At 47.9% G+C, this 14,332-nt stretch overlaps 1 protein-coding gene across 2 annotated transcripts in view; it reads right to left on the bottom strand.

Annotated features, from left to right (window-relative positions):
* The window catches only part of rnmt (RNA (guanine-7-) methyltransferase), a 49,665-nt gene extending 45,947 nt beyond the window's left edge, over positions 1 to 3,718 (bottom strand). The window contains exon 1 of one of the 2 annotated variants that reach the window (XM_087986713.1): positions 3,469 to 3,718. In XM_087986713.1, the coding sequence (XP_087842839.1) occupies positions 3,469 to 3,621 (153 nt within the window). In that variant the 5' untranslated portion in view covers positions 3,622 to 3,718. The remainder of the gene's footprint in view (positions 1 to 3,468) is intronic. The other variant, XM_043687691.2, reaches the window with a different exon arrangement.
* Positions 3,719 to 14,332: the final 10,614 nt, after the last annotated feature.

The following is a 14,332-nucleotide window of genomic DNA, read 5'->3' as shown; positions in this document are numbered from 1 at the left end:
GGCAAGGACTGATTCGGGATAGTCAACATGGCTTTGTGCGTGGGAAATCATGTCTCACAAACTTGATTGAGTTTTTTGAAGAAGTAACAAAGAAGATTGATGAGGGCAGAGCAGTAGAGGTGATCTATATGGACTTCAGTAAGGCGTTCGACAAGGTTCCCCATGGGAGACTGATTAGCAAGGTTAGATCTCACGGAATACAGGGAGAACTAGCCATTTGGATACAGAACTGGCTCAAAGGTAGAAGACAGAAGGTGGTGGTGCAGGTTTGTTTATCAGACTGGAGGCCTGTGACCAGTGGAGTGCCACAAGGATCGGTGCTGGGCCCTCTACTTTTTGTCATTTACATAAATAATTTGGATGCGTGCATAAGAGGTACAGTTAGTAAGCTTGCAGATGACACCAACATTGGAGGTGTAGTGGACAGCGAAAAGGGTTACCTCAGATTACAACAGGATCTGAACCAGATGGGCCAATGGGCTGAGAAGTGGCAGATGGAGTTTAATTCAGATAAATGCGAGGTGCTGAATTTTGGGAAAGCAAATCTTAACAGGACTTATACACTCAGTGGTAAGGTCCTAGGGAGTGTTGCTGAACAAAGAGACCTTGGAGTGCAGGTTCATAGCTCCTGAAAGTGGAGTCGCAGGTAGATAGGATAGTGAAGGCGGCGTTTGGTATGCTTTCCTTTGTTGGTCAGAGTATTGAGTACAGGAGTTGGGAGGTCATGTTGCGGCTGTACAGGACATTAGTTAGGCCACTGTTGAAATATTGCGTGCAATTCTGGTCTCCTTCCTATCGGAAAGATGTTGTGAAACTTGAAAGGGTTCAGAAAAGATTTACAAGGATGTTGTAAGCTCCATCCAGCTATAGGGAGAGGCTGAACAGACTGGGGCTGTTTTCCCTGGAGCGTCGGAGGCTGAGGGGTGACCTTATAGAGGTTTACAAAATTATGAAGGGCATGGAAAGGATAAATAGACAAAGTCTTTTCCCTGTGGTCAGGGAGTCCAGAACGAGAGGGCATAGGTTTAGGGTGAGAGGGGAAAGATATAAAAGAGACCTAAGGGGCAACATTTTCACACAGAGGGTGGTACGTGTACGGAATGAGCTGCCGGAAGAAGTGGTGGAGGCTGGTACAATTGCAACATTTAAGAGGCATTTGGAAGGGTATATGAATAGGAAGGGTTTGGAGGGATATGGGCCGGGTGCTGGCAGGTGGGACTAGATTGGGTTGGGATATCTGGTCGGCATGGACGGGTTAGACCGAAGCGTCTGTTTCCATGCTGTACATCTCTATGACTCTATGTCTCCCACAACGCCACCTTTCAGCCTGACACAGCTACACAGAACATATCCTTCAGCCCTGAAACACCACGAGCACCACCATGTCACTCAGATGGGTACATGCACATGTATGCCACACAGAGTACGCAACTCAGGAGGTCAGACATACACATTACTCCAACTTGATTGAAAAGCAGTGGGAAGAAGCCTCTTGCAACAGAAGGGCACCCCCTCGCTCCTCTCCACACAGTCAGGATGCCCAGTCCCACCTCCCCAAACCCAACAGTGAGGGGAACACTGCAGAGGGGAACACTGCAGAGGGGAACACTGCAGAGGGGGCCCTTCCACCGCCCAAATCTCTCCCCCCCCCCCCCCCAAGAGAGGGCCCTTCCACCGCCCAAACCCCGCCCCCACAAGAGAGGGCCCTTCCACCGCCCAAACCCCGCCCCCACAAGAGAGGGCCCTTCCACCGCCCAAATCTCTCCCCCCCCCCCCCCCAAGAGAGGGCCCTTCCACCGCCCAAACCCCGCCCCCACAAGAGAGGGCCCTTCCACCGCCCAAACCCCGCCCCCACAAGAGAGGGCCCTTCCACCGCCCAAACCCCGCCCCCACAAGAGAGGGCCTTCCACCGCCCAAACCCCGCCCCCACAAGAGAGGGCCCTTCCACCGCCCAAACCCCGCCCCCACAAGAGAGGGCCCTTCCACTGCCCAAACCCCGCCCCCACAAGAGAGGGCCCTTCCACTGCCCAAACCCCGCCCCCACAAGAGAGGGCCCTTCCACCGCCCAAACCCCGCCCCCACAAGAGAGGGCCCTTCCACCGCCCAAACCCCGCCCCCACAAGAGAGGGCCCTTCCACCGCCCAAACCCCGCCCCCACAAGAGAGGGCCCTTCCACCGTCCAAACCCCGCCCCCACAAGAGAGGGCCCTTCCACCGTCCAAACCCCGCCCCCACAAGAGAGGGCCCTTCCACCGTCCAAACCCCGCCCCCACAAGAGAGGGCCCTTCCACCGTCCAAACCCCGCCCCCACAAGAGAGGGCCCTTCCACCGTCCAAACCCCGCCCCCACAAGAGAGGGCCCTTCCACCGTCCAAACCCCGCCCCCACAAGAGAGGGCCCTTCCACCGTCCAAACCCCGCCCCCACAAGAGAGGGCCCTTCCACCGTCCAAACCCCGCCCCCACAAGAGAGGGCCCTTCCACCGTCCAAACCCCGCCCCCACAAGAGAGGGCCCTTCCACCGTCCAAACCCCGCCCCCACAAGAGAGGGCCCTTCCACCGTCCAAACCCCGCCCCCACAAGAGAGGGCCCTTCCACCGTCCAAACCCCGCCCCCACAAGAGAGGGCCCTTCCACCGCCCAAACCCCGCCCCCACAAGAGAGGGCCCTTCCACCGCCCAAACCCCGCCCCCACAAGAGAGGGCCCTTCCACCGCCCAAACCCCGCCCCCACAAGAGAGGGCCCTTCCACCGCCCAAACCCCGCCCCCACAAGAGAGGGCCCTTCCACCGTCCAAACCCCGCCCCCACAAGAGAGGGCCCTTCCACCGTCCAAACCCCGCCCCCACAAGAGAGGGCCCTTCCACCGTCCAAACCCCGCCCCCACAAGAGAGGGCCCTTCCACCGTCCAAACCCCGCCCCCACAAGAGAGGGCCCTTCCACCGTCCAAACCCCGCCCCCACAAGAGAGGGCCCTTCCACCGTCCAAACCCCGCCCCCACAAGAGAGGGCCCTTCCACCGCCCAAAGGGCCCTTCCACCGCCCAAAGGCCCCCCCCCCCCCAGAGAGGGCCATCCATTGCCCAAACCCCACAGCCCCACCCCCAAGAGAGGGCCTTTCCACCACCCAACCCCCCCCCCCACAAGAGAGGGCCCTTCCACTGCCCAAACCCCCCAGCCCCACCCCCAAGAGAGGGCCCTTCCACTGCCCAAACCCCCCCCCTCCCCCCTCCACAAGAGAGGGCCCTTCCACCGCCCAAACCCCCCCTCCCTCCACAAGAGAGGGCCCTTCCACCGCCCAAATCCTCCCCCACAGTGAGGGGGACACTGCAGACCCCCTCACCCCACCCCCTCTCTCACTGTGCACTGATGTGGTGTGATTGCACTACACTGTATATTCTGTTGACGGAATAACATCCTCCCCATCCCCCCCCCAATGCCGCGCGCTACTTTCCCCCTCGGCCCCACGGTCCATACCTGGACTTTCGGCCCGTCCACCCGATCCTCATCCACATCGCCGCTGTCGTCCTCCCGCTGCAGTCTCCGTTTCTTCGCGATCCCGACGCTGCTGCTGCCGCCGGGCTGGCTGCCCGACGAGGGCCCGCGATCCTCCTCGGCCGAGTGACTCATCCTTCCTCGGGAGAGCTGGGCAAATCAATCGCTCGCTGGCTCCCGGTCACTCAAGCCTCCTCCTCCTTCCTGAACTAAATCAGAGACAACGGCAACTTCACCGCGTTCACGCGACTTCCGATTAGCGAACAACCTCTGACCTCCCCGAGCTCTCCTTCCGGTTCATGCCCATGACAACGGTTACCAAGGCGACTGCCTCCTCAATCAAGAGCATCTCCTGCCAGACTGACCTTGATGTGTGCGTTGACTTGTGCAAATCACCCAAGAGGCAGGGACGTACGCATAGAGTCATAGAGATGTACAGCACGGAAAGAGATCCTTCGGTCCAACTAGTCTATGCCGACCAGATATCCCAACCCAATCTAATCCCATTTGCCAGCACTTGGCCCATATCCCGTTAAACTCTTCCTATTCATATACCAATTGTGGGATATAGATAAAGCAGTGTTACTTCTTCAACCATAATTGCTTATGCAAGGTAAATGAACTAACACCAGTGTAGAATTGCTTCAGCCAAGAGCTGAGTTAACAAGAATGAAAACTATGTGAAGAAAATACATAATTGCTTTTGCATTAGCTAAAATGTGAAAACTATGTGCAGGAAATACATAATTGCTTTTGCATTAGCTAAAATGTGCATACAAGAATGAAATGTGCCTGCAAACAATGGAAGATGTTACAGACAAACAGATACGGTGCAAAAGAACATTGAGTTTTGCCAACTCGGCACATTGCCCTCATGTAGGCACTAAAACGAGCCAAGTTAGAAGGGTCGGCCGGCTTGGAGTGGGGGGAGAAGTAAACAAGGCCAGAGCGCAGCTAGGCAGGGGCAGAATACAATAAGGAATATTGATAGGTTTGAAGGCCAATGAGATAAACGGGGAAGTACCGAGAAAGACTCAATTAAACTATATAAATTGTGGAGTAATTTCTGGATCAGGGTGGCTACTTACTAGTTACCCCTTCTTGCAAGAACGTTAAAATAAAATTCGCTGCTTCAGAATTTGACTCGGACTGAAATTTAATGTATTGTGAGCTCTGTTTCTCACACCATCCAAATGCCTTTTAAATGTTGCAATTGTACTAGCCTCCATCACTTCATCTGGCAGCTCATTGCATACACATACCACGCTCCACGTGAGAAAGTTGCACCTTACATCCCTTTTATATCTTTCCCATCTCATCCTAAACCTATGCCCTCTAGTTCTGGACTCTCCCACCACAGAGAAAGGATTTTGTCTATTTATCCTATCACCCCTCAGCCTCCAATGCTCCAGGGAAAACAGCCCCAGCCTATTCAGCCGCTCCCCATAGCTCAAATCCTCCAACTCTGGCAACATCCCTGTAAATCGTTTTGGAACCCTTTCAAGTTTCACAACAACCTTCGGATAGGAAGGAGATCAGAACTGCACACAATATTCCAAATGTGGCCTCCCCACTCCTATACTCAATGCTCTGACCAATAAAGGAAAGCATACCAAACATCATCTTCACCATCCTACATACCTGCGACTCTACTTTCAAGGAGCTATGAACCTGCACTCCAAGATCTCTTCATTCAGCAACAGTCCCCAGGATCTTATATTTTGCAATAAATTGGAGCCCATTGTGCGGTCATTTTTTTTGTTCAGAAAGCCAGCAGCCAACCAGTGCATAGCAAGATCCCATCAGCAGCAAGGTTGACGTCCATGATGGGCCATTAGCCTCCCAGTAAATGCCATGGTACCTGTGCCAATTTCCTAAATGTATTTCAGAATCTTCCAACCCACACCCAAACCCATTTCTTCTTTTCCCCTTCTAATCAAATATAAACTGGAGAGAATGTCTCTGTGAAATCTTGTCCTGCTTCATTGGAAGCATCATGTTTCATTGCATGCAGCAGCCGCAAAGACAAAACAAAAACAGTAAGTCAGGTGGGACCTGTACATGAAGGATAGGCTGCATCTGAACTGGAGGTACACAAATGTCCTAGATGGGAAATTTGTTCATGTGGTTCGGGAGGGTTTAAACTAGTTTGGCAAGGGGGTGGGAACCAGAGCTACATATCTGAGAGAGGGGTAGTTGTAGGTGGTGCAGTGCATCGATCGATGAAACAAGCGGATCGGTTAAAGTGTGCCTGCTTTAACGCAAGGAGTGTCAGAAATGAGTGATGAACTTAGAGCATGGATCAGTGCTTGGAACTATGATGTTGTGGCCATAACGGAGACATGGGTTTCACTGGGTCAAGAATGGTTGCTAGATGTTCCAGGGTTTAGAACATTTAAAAAGAACAGGGAGGGTGGAAAAAGAGGAGGGATGTAGCATTGCTAATCAGAGAATGCATCACAACTGCAGAAAAGAAGGTTTTGAGGAATGTTTGTCTACTGAGTCAGTATGGGTAGACGTTAGAAACAGAAAGGGAGCAGCCACCCCATTGGGGGCTTTCTATAGACCCCCTAATACCAGTAGGGAGACCGAAGAACTCATAGGCTGGCAGATTTGGAAAAATGCAGGTGTAACAGGTTTGTTGTTATGGGTGACTTCAACTTTCCCAATATTAACTGGTACCTCCTTAGTGCAGATGATTTGGATGGAGCCGTTTTTGACAGGTGTATTTAGGAGGGTTTCCTTACTCCGTATGTGACAGGCCGACGAGAAGAGAGGCCATTTTGGATTTGGTGTTCAGCAATGAGCCAGGACAGGTGGGAGAACACTTTGGTGACAGTGACCACAACTGCCTCACATTTACAATAGCCTTGGAGAGGGAAAGGAGCAGCTACCAAGGTAAGATATTTAATTGGGGAAAAGGAAATTATGACGGTATCAGACAGGAGTTGCGAAGTACAGATTGGGAGCAATTGTTCCACAAATGGCACAACAGACATGTGGAGACTGTTTCAGGAGCAGTTGTTGTAAGTGATACACAAATTTGTTCCTCTGAGAGAGGCAGAAGAGGTAAGATTAAGGAGCCTTGGATGATGAGAACAGAGGAGCTTCTCATTAAAAGGAAAAAGGCAGCTTACATAAGGTGGAGGTAGCAAGGATCTATCACAGCTTTCGAGGTTTACAGGATTACTTGAAAGGAGCTCAGAAATAGACTGAGGAGAGCCAGGAGTGGGCATGGAAAAGGCTTGGCAGGAGGGATTAGGGAGAACCGAAAGGCATTTTACTCATACATAAGGAATAAGAGAATGATCAGGAGAAGGTAGGGCCGGTCAGTGACAGCGTAGGGAACTTGTGCGTGGAGCTCTAAATGAGTTTTTTGCTTTGGTTTTCCCTAAGGAAAGGGACCTTGTTGTGAATGAGAACTTTGAAGAGCTGGGAAACAGGCTTGAACAGATCAAGATTGGTGAAGTTGATGTGCTGGAAATGTTGGCAAATATTAAGATTGGTAAGTCTCCAGGGCCAGACCAGATTTATTCTAGGTTGCTCTGGGAAGCAAGAGAGGAGGTTGCTAAGCCACTGGTGAAGATCTTTGCTTCCTCACTCTCCACAGGAGTCATACCGTCCGATTGAGGCAAATGTTGTTCCTCTTTTCAAGAAGGGGAATAGGGAAATCCCTGGCAATTACACACCAGTCAGTCTTACGTCTGTGGTCAGCAAGGTTTTGGAAAGAATTCTGAGGGATAGGATTTATGACTATTTAGAAAAGCATAGTGTGATTAAAGGCAGTCAGCATGGCTTTGTGAGGGGCAGGTCATGACTCACGAAAATCTTATTGAGTTCTTTGAGGAGGTGACGAGACAGGTCGATGAAGGCCAGGCAGTGGATGTGGTGTATATGGACTTCAGCAAGGCCTTTGATAAGGTTCCCCATAGTAGGCTCATTCATAAAGTCAGGTGGTACGGGATACAGGGAGATTTGGCTATCTGGATTCACAATTGGTTAGCTGACAAAAGGCAGAGAGTGGTTGTAGATGGATAGTATTCTGCCTAGAGGTCAGTGGTGAGTGGTGCCCTGCAGGGCTCTGTTCTTGAGTTTCTGCTCTTTGTAGTTTTTATATATGACTTGAACGAGGAGGTTAAGGGGTGGGTTAGTAAATTTGCCGATGACACAAAGTTTGGAGGTGCCGTTGATAGTATCAAGGGCTATTGCAGACTGCAGCGCGACATACACAGCATGCAGAGCTGGGCTGAGAAATGGCAGATGGAGTTCAACCTGGATAAAAGTGATGTGATGCATTTTGGAAGGTTGAACTTAAATGCTGAATGTAGGATTAAAGACAGGATTCTTGGCAGTGTGGAGGAACAGAGGGATCTTGGTGTTCAAGTGCATGGATCTCTCAAAGTTGCCACTCAACTGTATAGCATTGTTAAGAAAACACATGGTTTTAGCTTTCATTAACAGGGGGATTGGGTTTAAGAGCCGTGAGGTTTTGCTACAACTCTACAAGTCCCTGGTGAGACCACACTAGGAATATTGGTCTGTCTATTATAGGAAAGATACGGAGGCTTTGGAGAGGGTGCAAAGAAGGAGTACCAGGATGCTGCCTGGACTGGAGGGCTTGTCTTACGAAGAGAGATTGACTAATCTCGGATTTTTCTCTCTGGAGAGGTGACCTGATCAAGGTATACAAGATAATGAGAGGCATGGATAGAGTCAATAGCCAGAGGCTTGTTCCCCAGGGCAGATTGACTGGCACCAGGGGTCATAGTTTTAAGATATTAGGAGGAAGGTACACAGGAGACATCAGAGGTAAGTTCTTTACTTAGAGAGTTGTGAACGCATGGAATACGTTGCCAGCGGTGGTGGTGGAAGCAGAGTCATTAGGGACATTTAAGTGACTGCATAGGTTAGGTTATTTTATTTTACATTAAGAATAATCCTCGGCACAATATCGTAGGCTGAAGGGCCTATTCTGTGCTGTACTTTTCTATGTTCTACATTCTATGTAAAACTTGGAAGTTGCTGATCATGCACTGAACTGGTCTTGTACAATTTAAGATATTTCCAGTTTGGACCAGTACACTTGCAAGTGTTTCTGTTTTTATTTTCACCCGCCACATCAACAAAACAGAAAGAAGTGTTGCCAACTCAGGCTGAATATATGCAAAAGATTTCATCTCATGATCTGCCACCTTCAACTGCTCCTCCCCCAGACTCCTGCTGTTGTTCACGCAATGTGTCAATCGTCAAAGAGCCCCACCATAGAGTCATTGAGATGTACAGCACGGAAATAGACCCTTCAGTCTAACTCGTCCATGCTGACCAGATATCCCAACCCAATCTAGTCCCTCCTACCAGCACCCGACCCATATCCGTCCAAACCCATCCTGTTCATATACCCATTCAGATGCCTTTTAAATGTTGCAGTTATACTAGCCTCCACCACTTCCTCAGGCAGCTAATTCCATACACTTACCACCTTAGATCCCTTTTATGCCCTCTAGTTCTGGACTCCCCAACCCCAGGGAAGAGACTTTGACTATTTATCCTATCCATGCCCCTCATGATTTTATAAACCTCGATAAGGTCACCCCTCAGCCTCCGACGCACCAGGAAAAAGACCCCCAACCTATTCAACCTCTCCCTACAACTCAATCCTCCAACCCTGGCAACATCCTTGTAAATCTTTTCTGAACTCTTTCAAGTTTCACAACATTCTTCTGATAAGAAGTAGACTAGAATTGCATGCAATGTTCCAAACGTGACCTAACCAATGTCCTGTACAGCCGCAACATGACCTCCCGACCCCTGTACTCAATACTCTGACCAGTAAAGGAAAGCATACCAAATACCTTCTTCACAATCCTACCTACCTGCGACTCCACTTTCAAGGAGCTATGAACCTGCACTCCAAGGTCTCTTTGTTCAGCAACACTCCCTAGGACCTTACCATTAAGTATATAAGTCCTGCTCAGATTTCCTTTCCCAAAATGCAGCACCTTGCATTTATCTAACTTAAACTCCATCTGCCACCTCTCCGCCCATTGGCCCAACTGATCAAGATAATGTTGTAATCTGAGGTAACCTTCTTTGCTGTCCACTACACCTCCAATTTTGATGTCATCTGCAAACTTACTAACTATACATCTTATTCTCACAACCAAATCATTTATATAAATGATGAAAAGTAATGGACCCAGCACCTATTCTTGTGGCACTCCACTGGTCACAGGCCTCCAGTCTGAAAAACAACCCACCAGCACCACCCTCTGCTACCTTTGAGCCAGTTCTGTATCCAAATGGCTAGTTCTCCCTGTATTCCATGAGACCTAAACTTGCTAACCAGTCTGCATGGGGAACCTTGTCAAACTAAAGTCCATATAGATCATGTCCGCCGCTCTGCCCTCATCAATCCTCTTTGTTAATTCTTCAAAACTCAATCAAGTTTGTGAGACACAATTTCCACGCACAAAGTCATATTGACTATCCCTAATCAGTCCTTGCCTTTCAAAATACATGTACGTTCTGTCCCTCAGGATTCCCTCCAACAACTTGCCCACCACCGACGACAGGCTCACTGGTCTATAGTTCCCTGGCTTGTCCTTACCATCCTTCTTAAACAGTGGCTCCATGTTAGCCAAATTCCAGTCTTCTGGCACCTCACCTGTGACTATTGATGGTACAAATATCTCAGCAAGGGGCCCAGCAATCACTTCCCGAGCTTCCCACAGAGTTCTCGGGTACACCTGATCAGGCCCTGGGGATTTACCTACTTCAAGACATCCAGTACTTCCTCCTCTCTAATATGGACATTTTTCAAGATGTCACCATCTATTTCCCTACATTCTATATCTTCCACAGTAAACATTGATGCAAAATACCCGTTTAGTATCTCCCCCATCTCTTGCGGTTCCACACAAAGGCCACCTTGCTGATCTTTGAGGGGCACTATTTTCTCCCTAGTTACTCTTTTGTCCTTAATGTATTTATAACAACCCCTTTCAATTCTCCTTAACTCTACTTGCCAAAGCTATCTCATGTCCTATTTTTGCCCTGATTTCCCTCTCAAGTGTAATCCCATTTCTGAAGGCTTCCCATTTTCCAGCCAGCTCTATACCTGCAAACATCTGCCCCCAATCAGCTTTTGAAAGATCTTGCCTAATACTGTCAAAATCAGCCTTCCTCCAATTTAGGACTTCAACTTTTAGATCTGTTCTATCCTTTTACATCACTATTTTAAAATGAATAGAATTTTGGTCACTAGCCCCAAAGTGCACCCCCACTGACACCTCAGTCACCTGCCTTATTTCCCAAAGTAGGTCAAGTTTTGCACCTTCTCCAGTAGGTACATTCACATATTGAATCAGAAAATTTTCCTGTACACACTTAACAGATTCCTCTCCATCTAGAACACTATGGCAGTGCCAGTCTATGTTTGGAAAATTAAAATCCCCTACCATGACCATCCTTTTATTCTTCCAGATAACTGACATCTCCTTACAAATTTGTTTCTCAATTTCCTTCTGACTATTAGGGGGTCTACAATACAATCTCATTTCGGGGGATTGCCTGCTCCTGTAGTAACAGTCAAAAGCTTATCTCACATGCTCCTGCAAAGTCATGCTGGTCAGCACTTTAGTAATTATGAGTCAACTATCCCAGCATGCTTCTATAAATTTAGTCAACAATCTCAGCATGCCCGGATTAATAGTGGAAGATCCACTTAAAGTGCTCACACTCTCAAGCATGACATTCGCAGGTAAGTCCAGCACATAGTAGCCTGCTTGTTTGGCAGCAGTGTGCACTATGTACAAATTGTTCTGCAGAAATTCACCAAAACCCCTCAGACAGCCATTCACCATCCTGATTTGAAAAATATACTGCTGTTTCTTCAGTATTGCTGGGTCAAAATCTTGGAATTCCCTCCCTAACAGCATTGTGGGTCTACCTGCAACACAGGGCCTGCAGCAGTTGAAGAAGACAGCTAACCACCACCCTCTCAAGGGGAAGTAGAGATGCACAATTAATGATGGCCTAGCTAGCGATGCCACATAAGCCCTGCCACCAAGTCCCATGTTCAGGGTGACATGAGCATACAGGAATCTGTGTGAGAACTGAACCTCAACTGTTTGGAATTAAAGCCCGTAGCTTAACCTCTCAAACCCAAGAATGAAAATCTTTCGGTTAGACCTCAAGCTGGGATTTTCTTGCACAAAGGGGGCTATGAGAAGTGTGGGTGGGAAACATTAACTGGACACAAAGTAAAACTTCAGTTTTCCCCAATGGCAGGCTGATCCTTTACAGTTGAGTTCTCAGAACATGTTAGGTTTCACGGCCAGGAATCTTTTTTGCATTCATTAGCATGTCACAAATACAGAATAACATTCCATCTGCTGGAATTATAGTCACAGGTTCAATCTTGTTAGTTTAAAACTAGGAAACAAATGTCAGGAACCCGACCCTATATATGAGGTGTCTACCTTGTGGAGTAGACATTTTTCTCTCACCCCCAGTGAGAGAATGGTTCCTTCATTATCTTCATTGAGGTGGCACAGTGGTTAGCACTGCAGCCTCATAGTGCCAGTGACTAGGTTCAATTCCAGCCCCGGACGGCCATCTGTGTGGAGTTTACACATTCACCCCGTGTCTGTGTGGGTTCCCTCTGGGTGCTCCGGTTTTTTCCCCACAGTCCAAAGATGTAAAAAGTTAGGTGCATTAGCCCTGCTACATTGCCCATTATGTCTGGAACCTGTAAATTATGCGGATTAGCCATGGGAAATTCAGAGTTACAAGGATAGGGTCTTTGGAAAGTTGGTGTGGACTTGTTGGGTTGAATGGCCTGTTTCCAAACTGTGACATTCTACGATGATTACCAAGCCATTTCTTTGTGCAAATGCTTACATTGCTAGAGATGAAGCCAGTCTGTGCTGTTCAGTACACAGAGTCTCATTAATATGCAAGTGTTCAATGGTCAGGTGCAGCCTGGCTGGATCAACACACCTGCTGAAGACAGGCAGCCACACACTGGCTGATGCCAGCAAGCCTGACGGGGGTAGGTAAGTGTGGCTCAACTCAAAGGGGACTCAAACCAAAAGGCTGTCTTAGATGTCTGTCCACCATAATACCAAAATTGCTACATTATGAGTAAAAGACATTGATTGAACATGAGGCATCAGACATAGATATCTGGCACCCAACCTCTAGTGTGATAATCCTCTGTAGTGGCAACCTTACAATGCTAACTCACATGCATAGGAGAATGAAGCAGTGTAGTCAGTGGCACACATCATAGCAAAGCACAGCTTATCATTTATCCCCATAGCACTGGAACCAGGTGCTCTTAGTTTATCATGGATGTTGACCTCTGTAGCTCCTACTGCAGAGGCTTCCAGCATTGGTCAAAATTAAGTCCTGTTGCTATCCACTGGGAAAATAACTTCCCTTCTCTCCTGGATAGAAGATCTAGGGTGGGATCACTCAACTGTGTCACAATTTTTTTTTGCCTGGTGTCCCACATTTCCAGGATGGGACAATTGACGAGCAGAGGTTGAGTGATGCTCCTGGGTTGGAGAGAGTGAGGTTCTGCCCAGGTGCCTTTTAAATATGGCACCTGGACATTGAAGGACAGAAATGACAGCAGGCTTCAGAACCTCCTATCTACTTAGTTAATGAGCTGAGAAGAAAGTAATTGCACAAGAAAACCTGACACACCAATCAGATGTCCCTCTGACTTTTTCGTCCACTTCCACACATTGTCTCAGAAAGAGAAAATTCCACCCTGTCTTGATAGGGAGTCATTAGCGAACATACTTGCACTTGAGTTCAATGACTTACCTGCAGTGCTCCAAGGTAGACTGCAATTTTCAAAAGCCTCCTGCAGAGTTACACCTCTACAGTGTTCCTAGCAGTAGCATGCAGATAGCTTGGAAGTTTCCCAAAAGTATTAAATGAAGTACATATCCTTAATAAAATGTTATTTCTGTATGCAAATCCAAAAAGTACAAATCTGTTAAAAAGATATGATTTGCTCTGTGCTTTTCAATTTGCTGCTCTGCTATCACCTCTTGTCCTCTTGTAAGTGTTTCATCAGCTACTCTCTCAGATTCTCTGAATGTTTCTATGCTGGCAGTTGAAAAGTCTTTGATGGGCCTTCAGAATGGATCAGCTTTATTTTCATCCCTGTTCAAATGTACCATTGTGACTACAATTCAAAACAGAGAACTTGCAGAAAATGGCTGAGGTTAAAATGAGACCAATTTTCTGATGTTAAATGTATGTACCTTTGTGGAATTCATCATACAATAATGCTGACTGGTTGTGCAATTAAGAGCTCACAGAGCTGGGTGGAGGGCTAATCCAAAGTCATTAAGCAAATTCAGTATAAGGTGAGAATTTCATATTTGATATGCATGTCATAATTTGATATACCAGAAGAGCACTGGAATAATCAAGATAGAAGTATCAATGGATAAGGACTCCAGCAGTAGTTGGGATGAGGCAGGGGGAACAAACAACTATTTATGGAAATGGATTAGACATTTTTCTGATGGACAGGCAAAGATGTCAGAAGGACAGCTCAGGACAACACCGGTTGCAAACAATCTGGATCATCACGAGACAGTGGCCAGAAAGAGGAATAAAATCTGCTGGCGAGAGGAATTGGGAGTGAGAAGGCACAAGTCTGTGGCAGAGGCTGAAACTAGTGTCTTTTGTCTTCCTTTGAAGTCATCCAAGATAAAGGACAGAAAGAGAAACCATTGCAGTAGATTCTCCAATCTAATTGGATAGTTAAGAGTCCATTATTTTAGATAATTATGTTGTTTTTAATTTAATTCTACACAGCACA

The sequence above is a fragment of the Chiloscyllium plagiosum genome, unplaced genomic scaffold (assembly GCF_037043375.1).
Source record: "Chiloscyllium plagiosum isolate Xiang-an unplaced genomic scaffold, Cpla_swu_hap1 HiC_scaffold_4, whole genome shotgun sequence".
Classification (NCBI taxonomy): domain Eukaryota; kingdom Metazoa; phylum Chordata; class Chondrichthyes; order Orectolobiformes; family Hemiscylliidae; genus Chiloscyllium; species Chiloscyllium plagiosum.
Note: the sequence above shows the minus strand (reverse complement) of the source record. Positions and strands in the feature narration are given on the sequence as shown.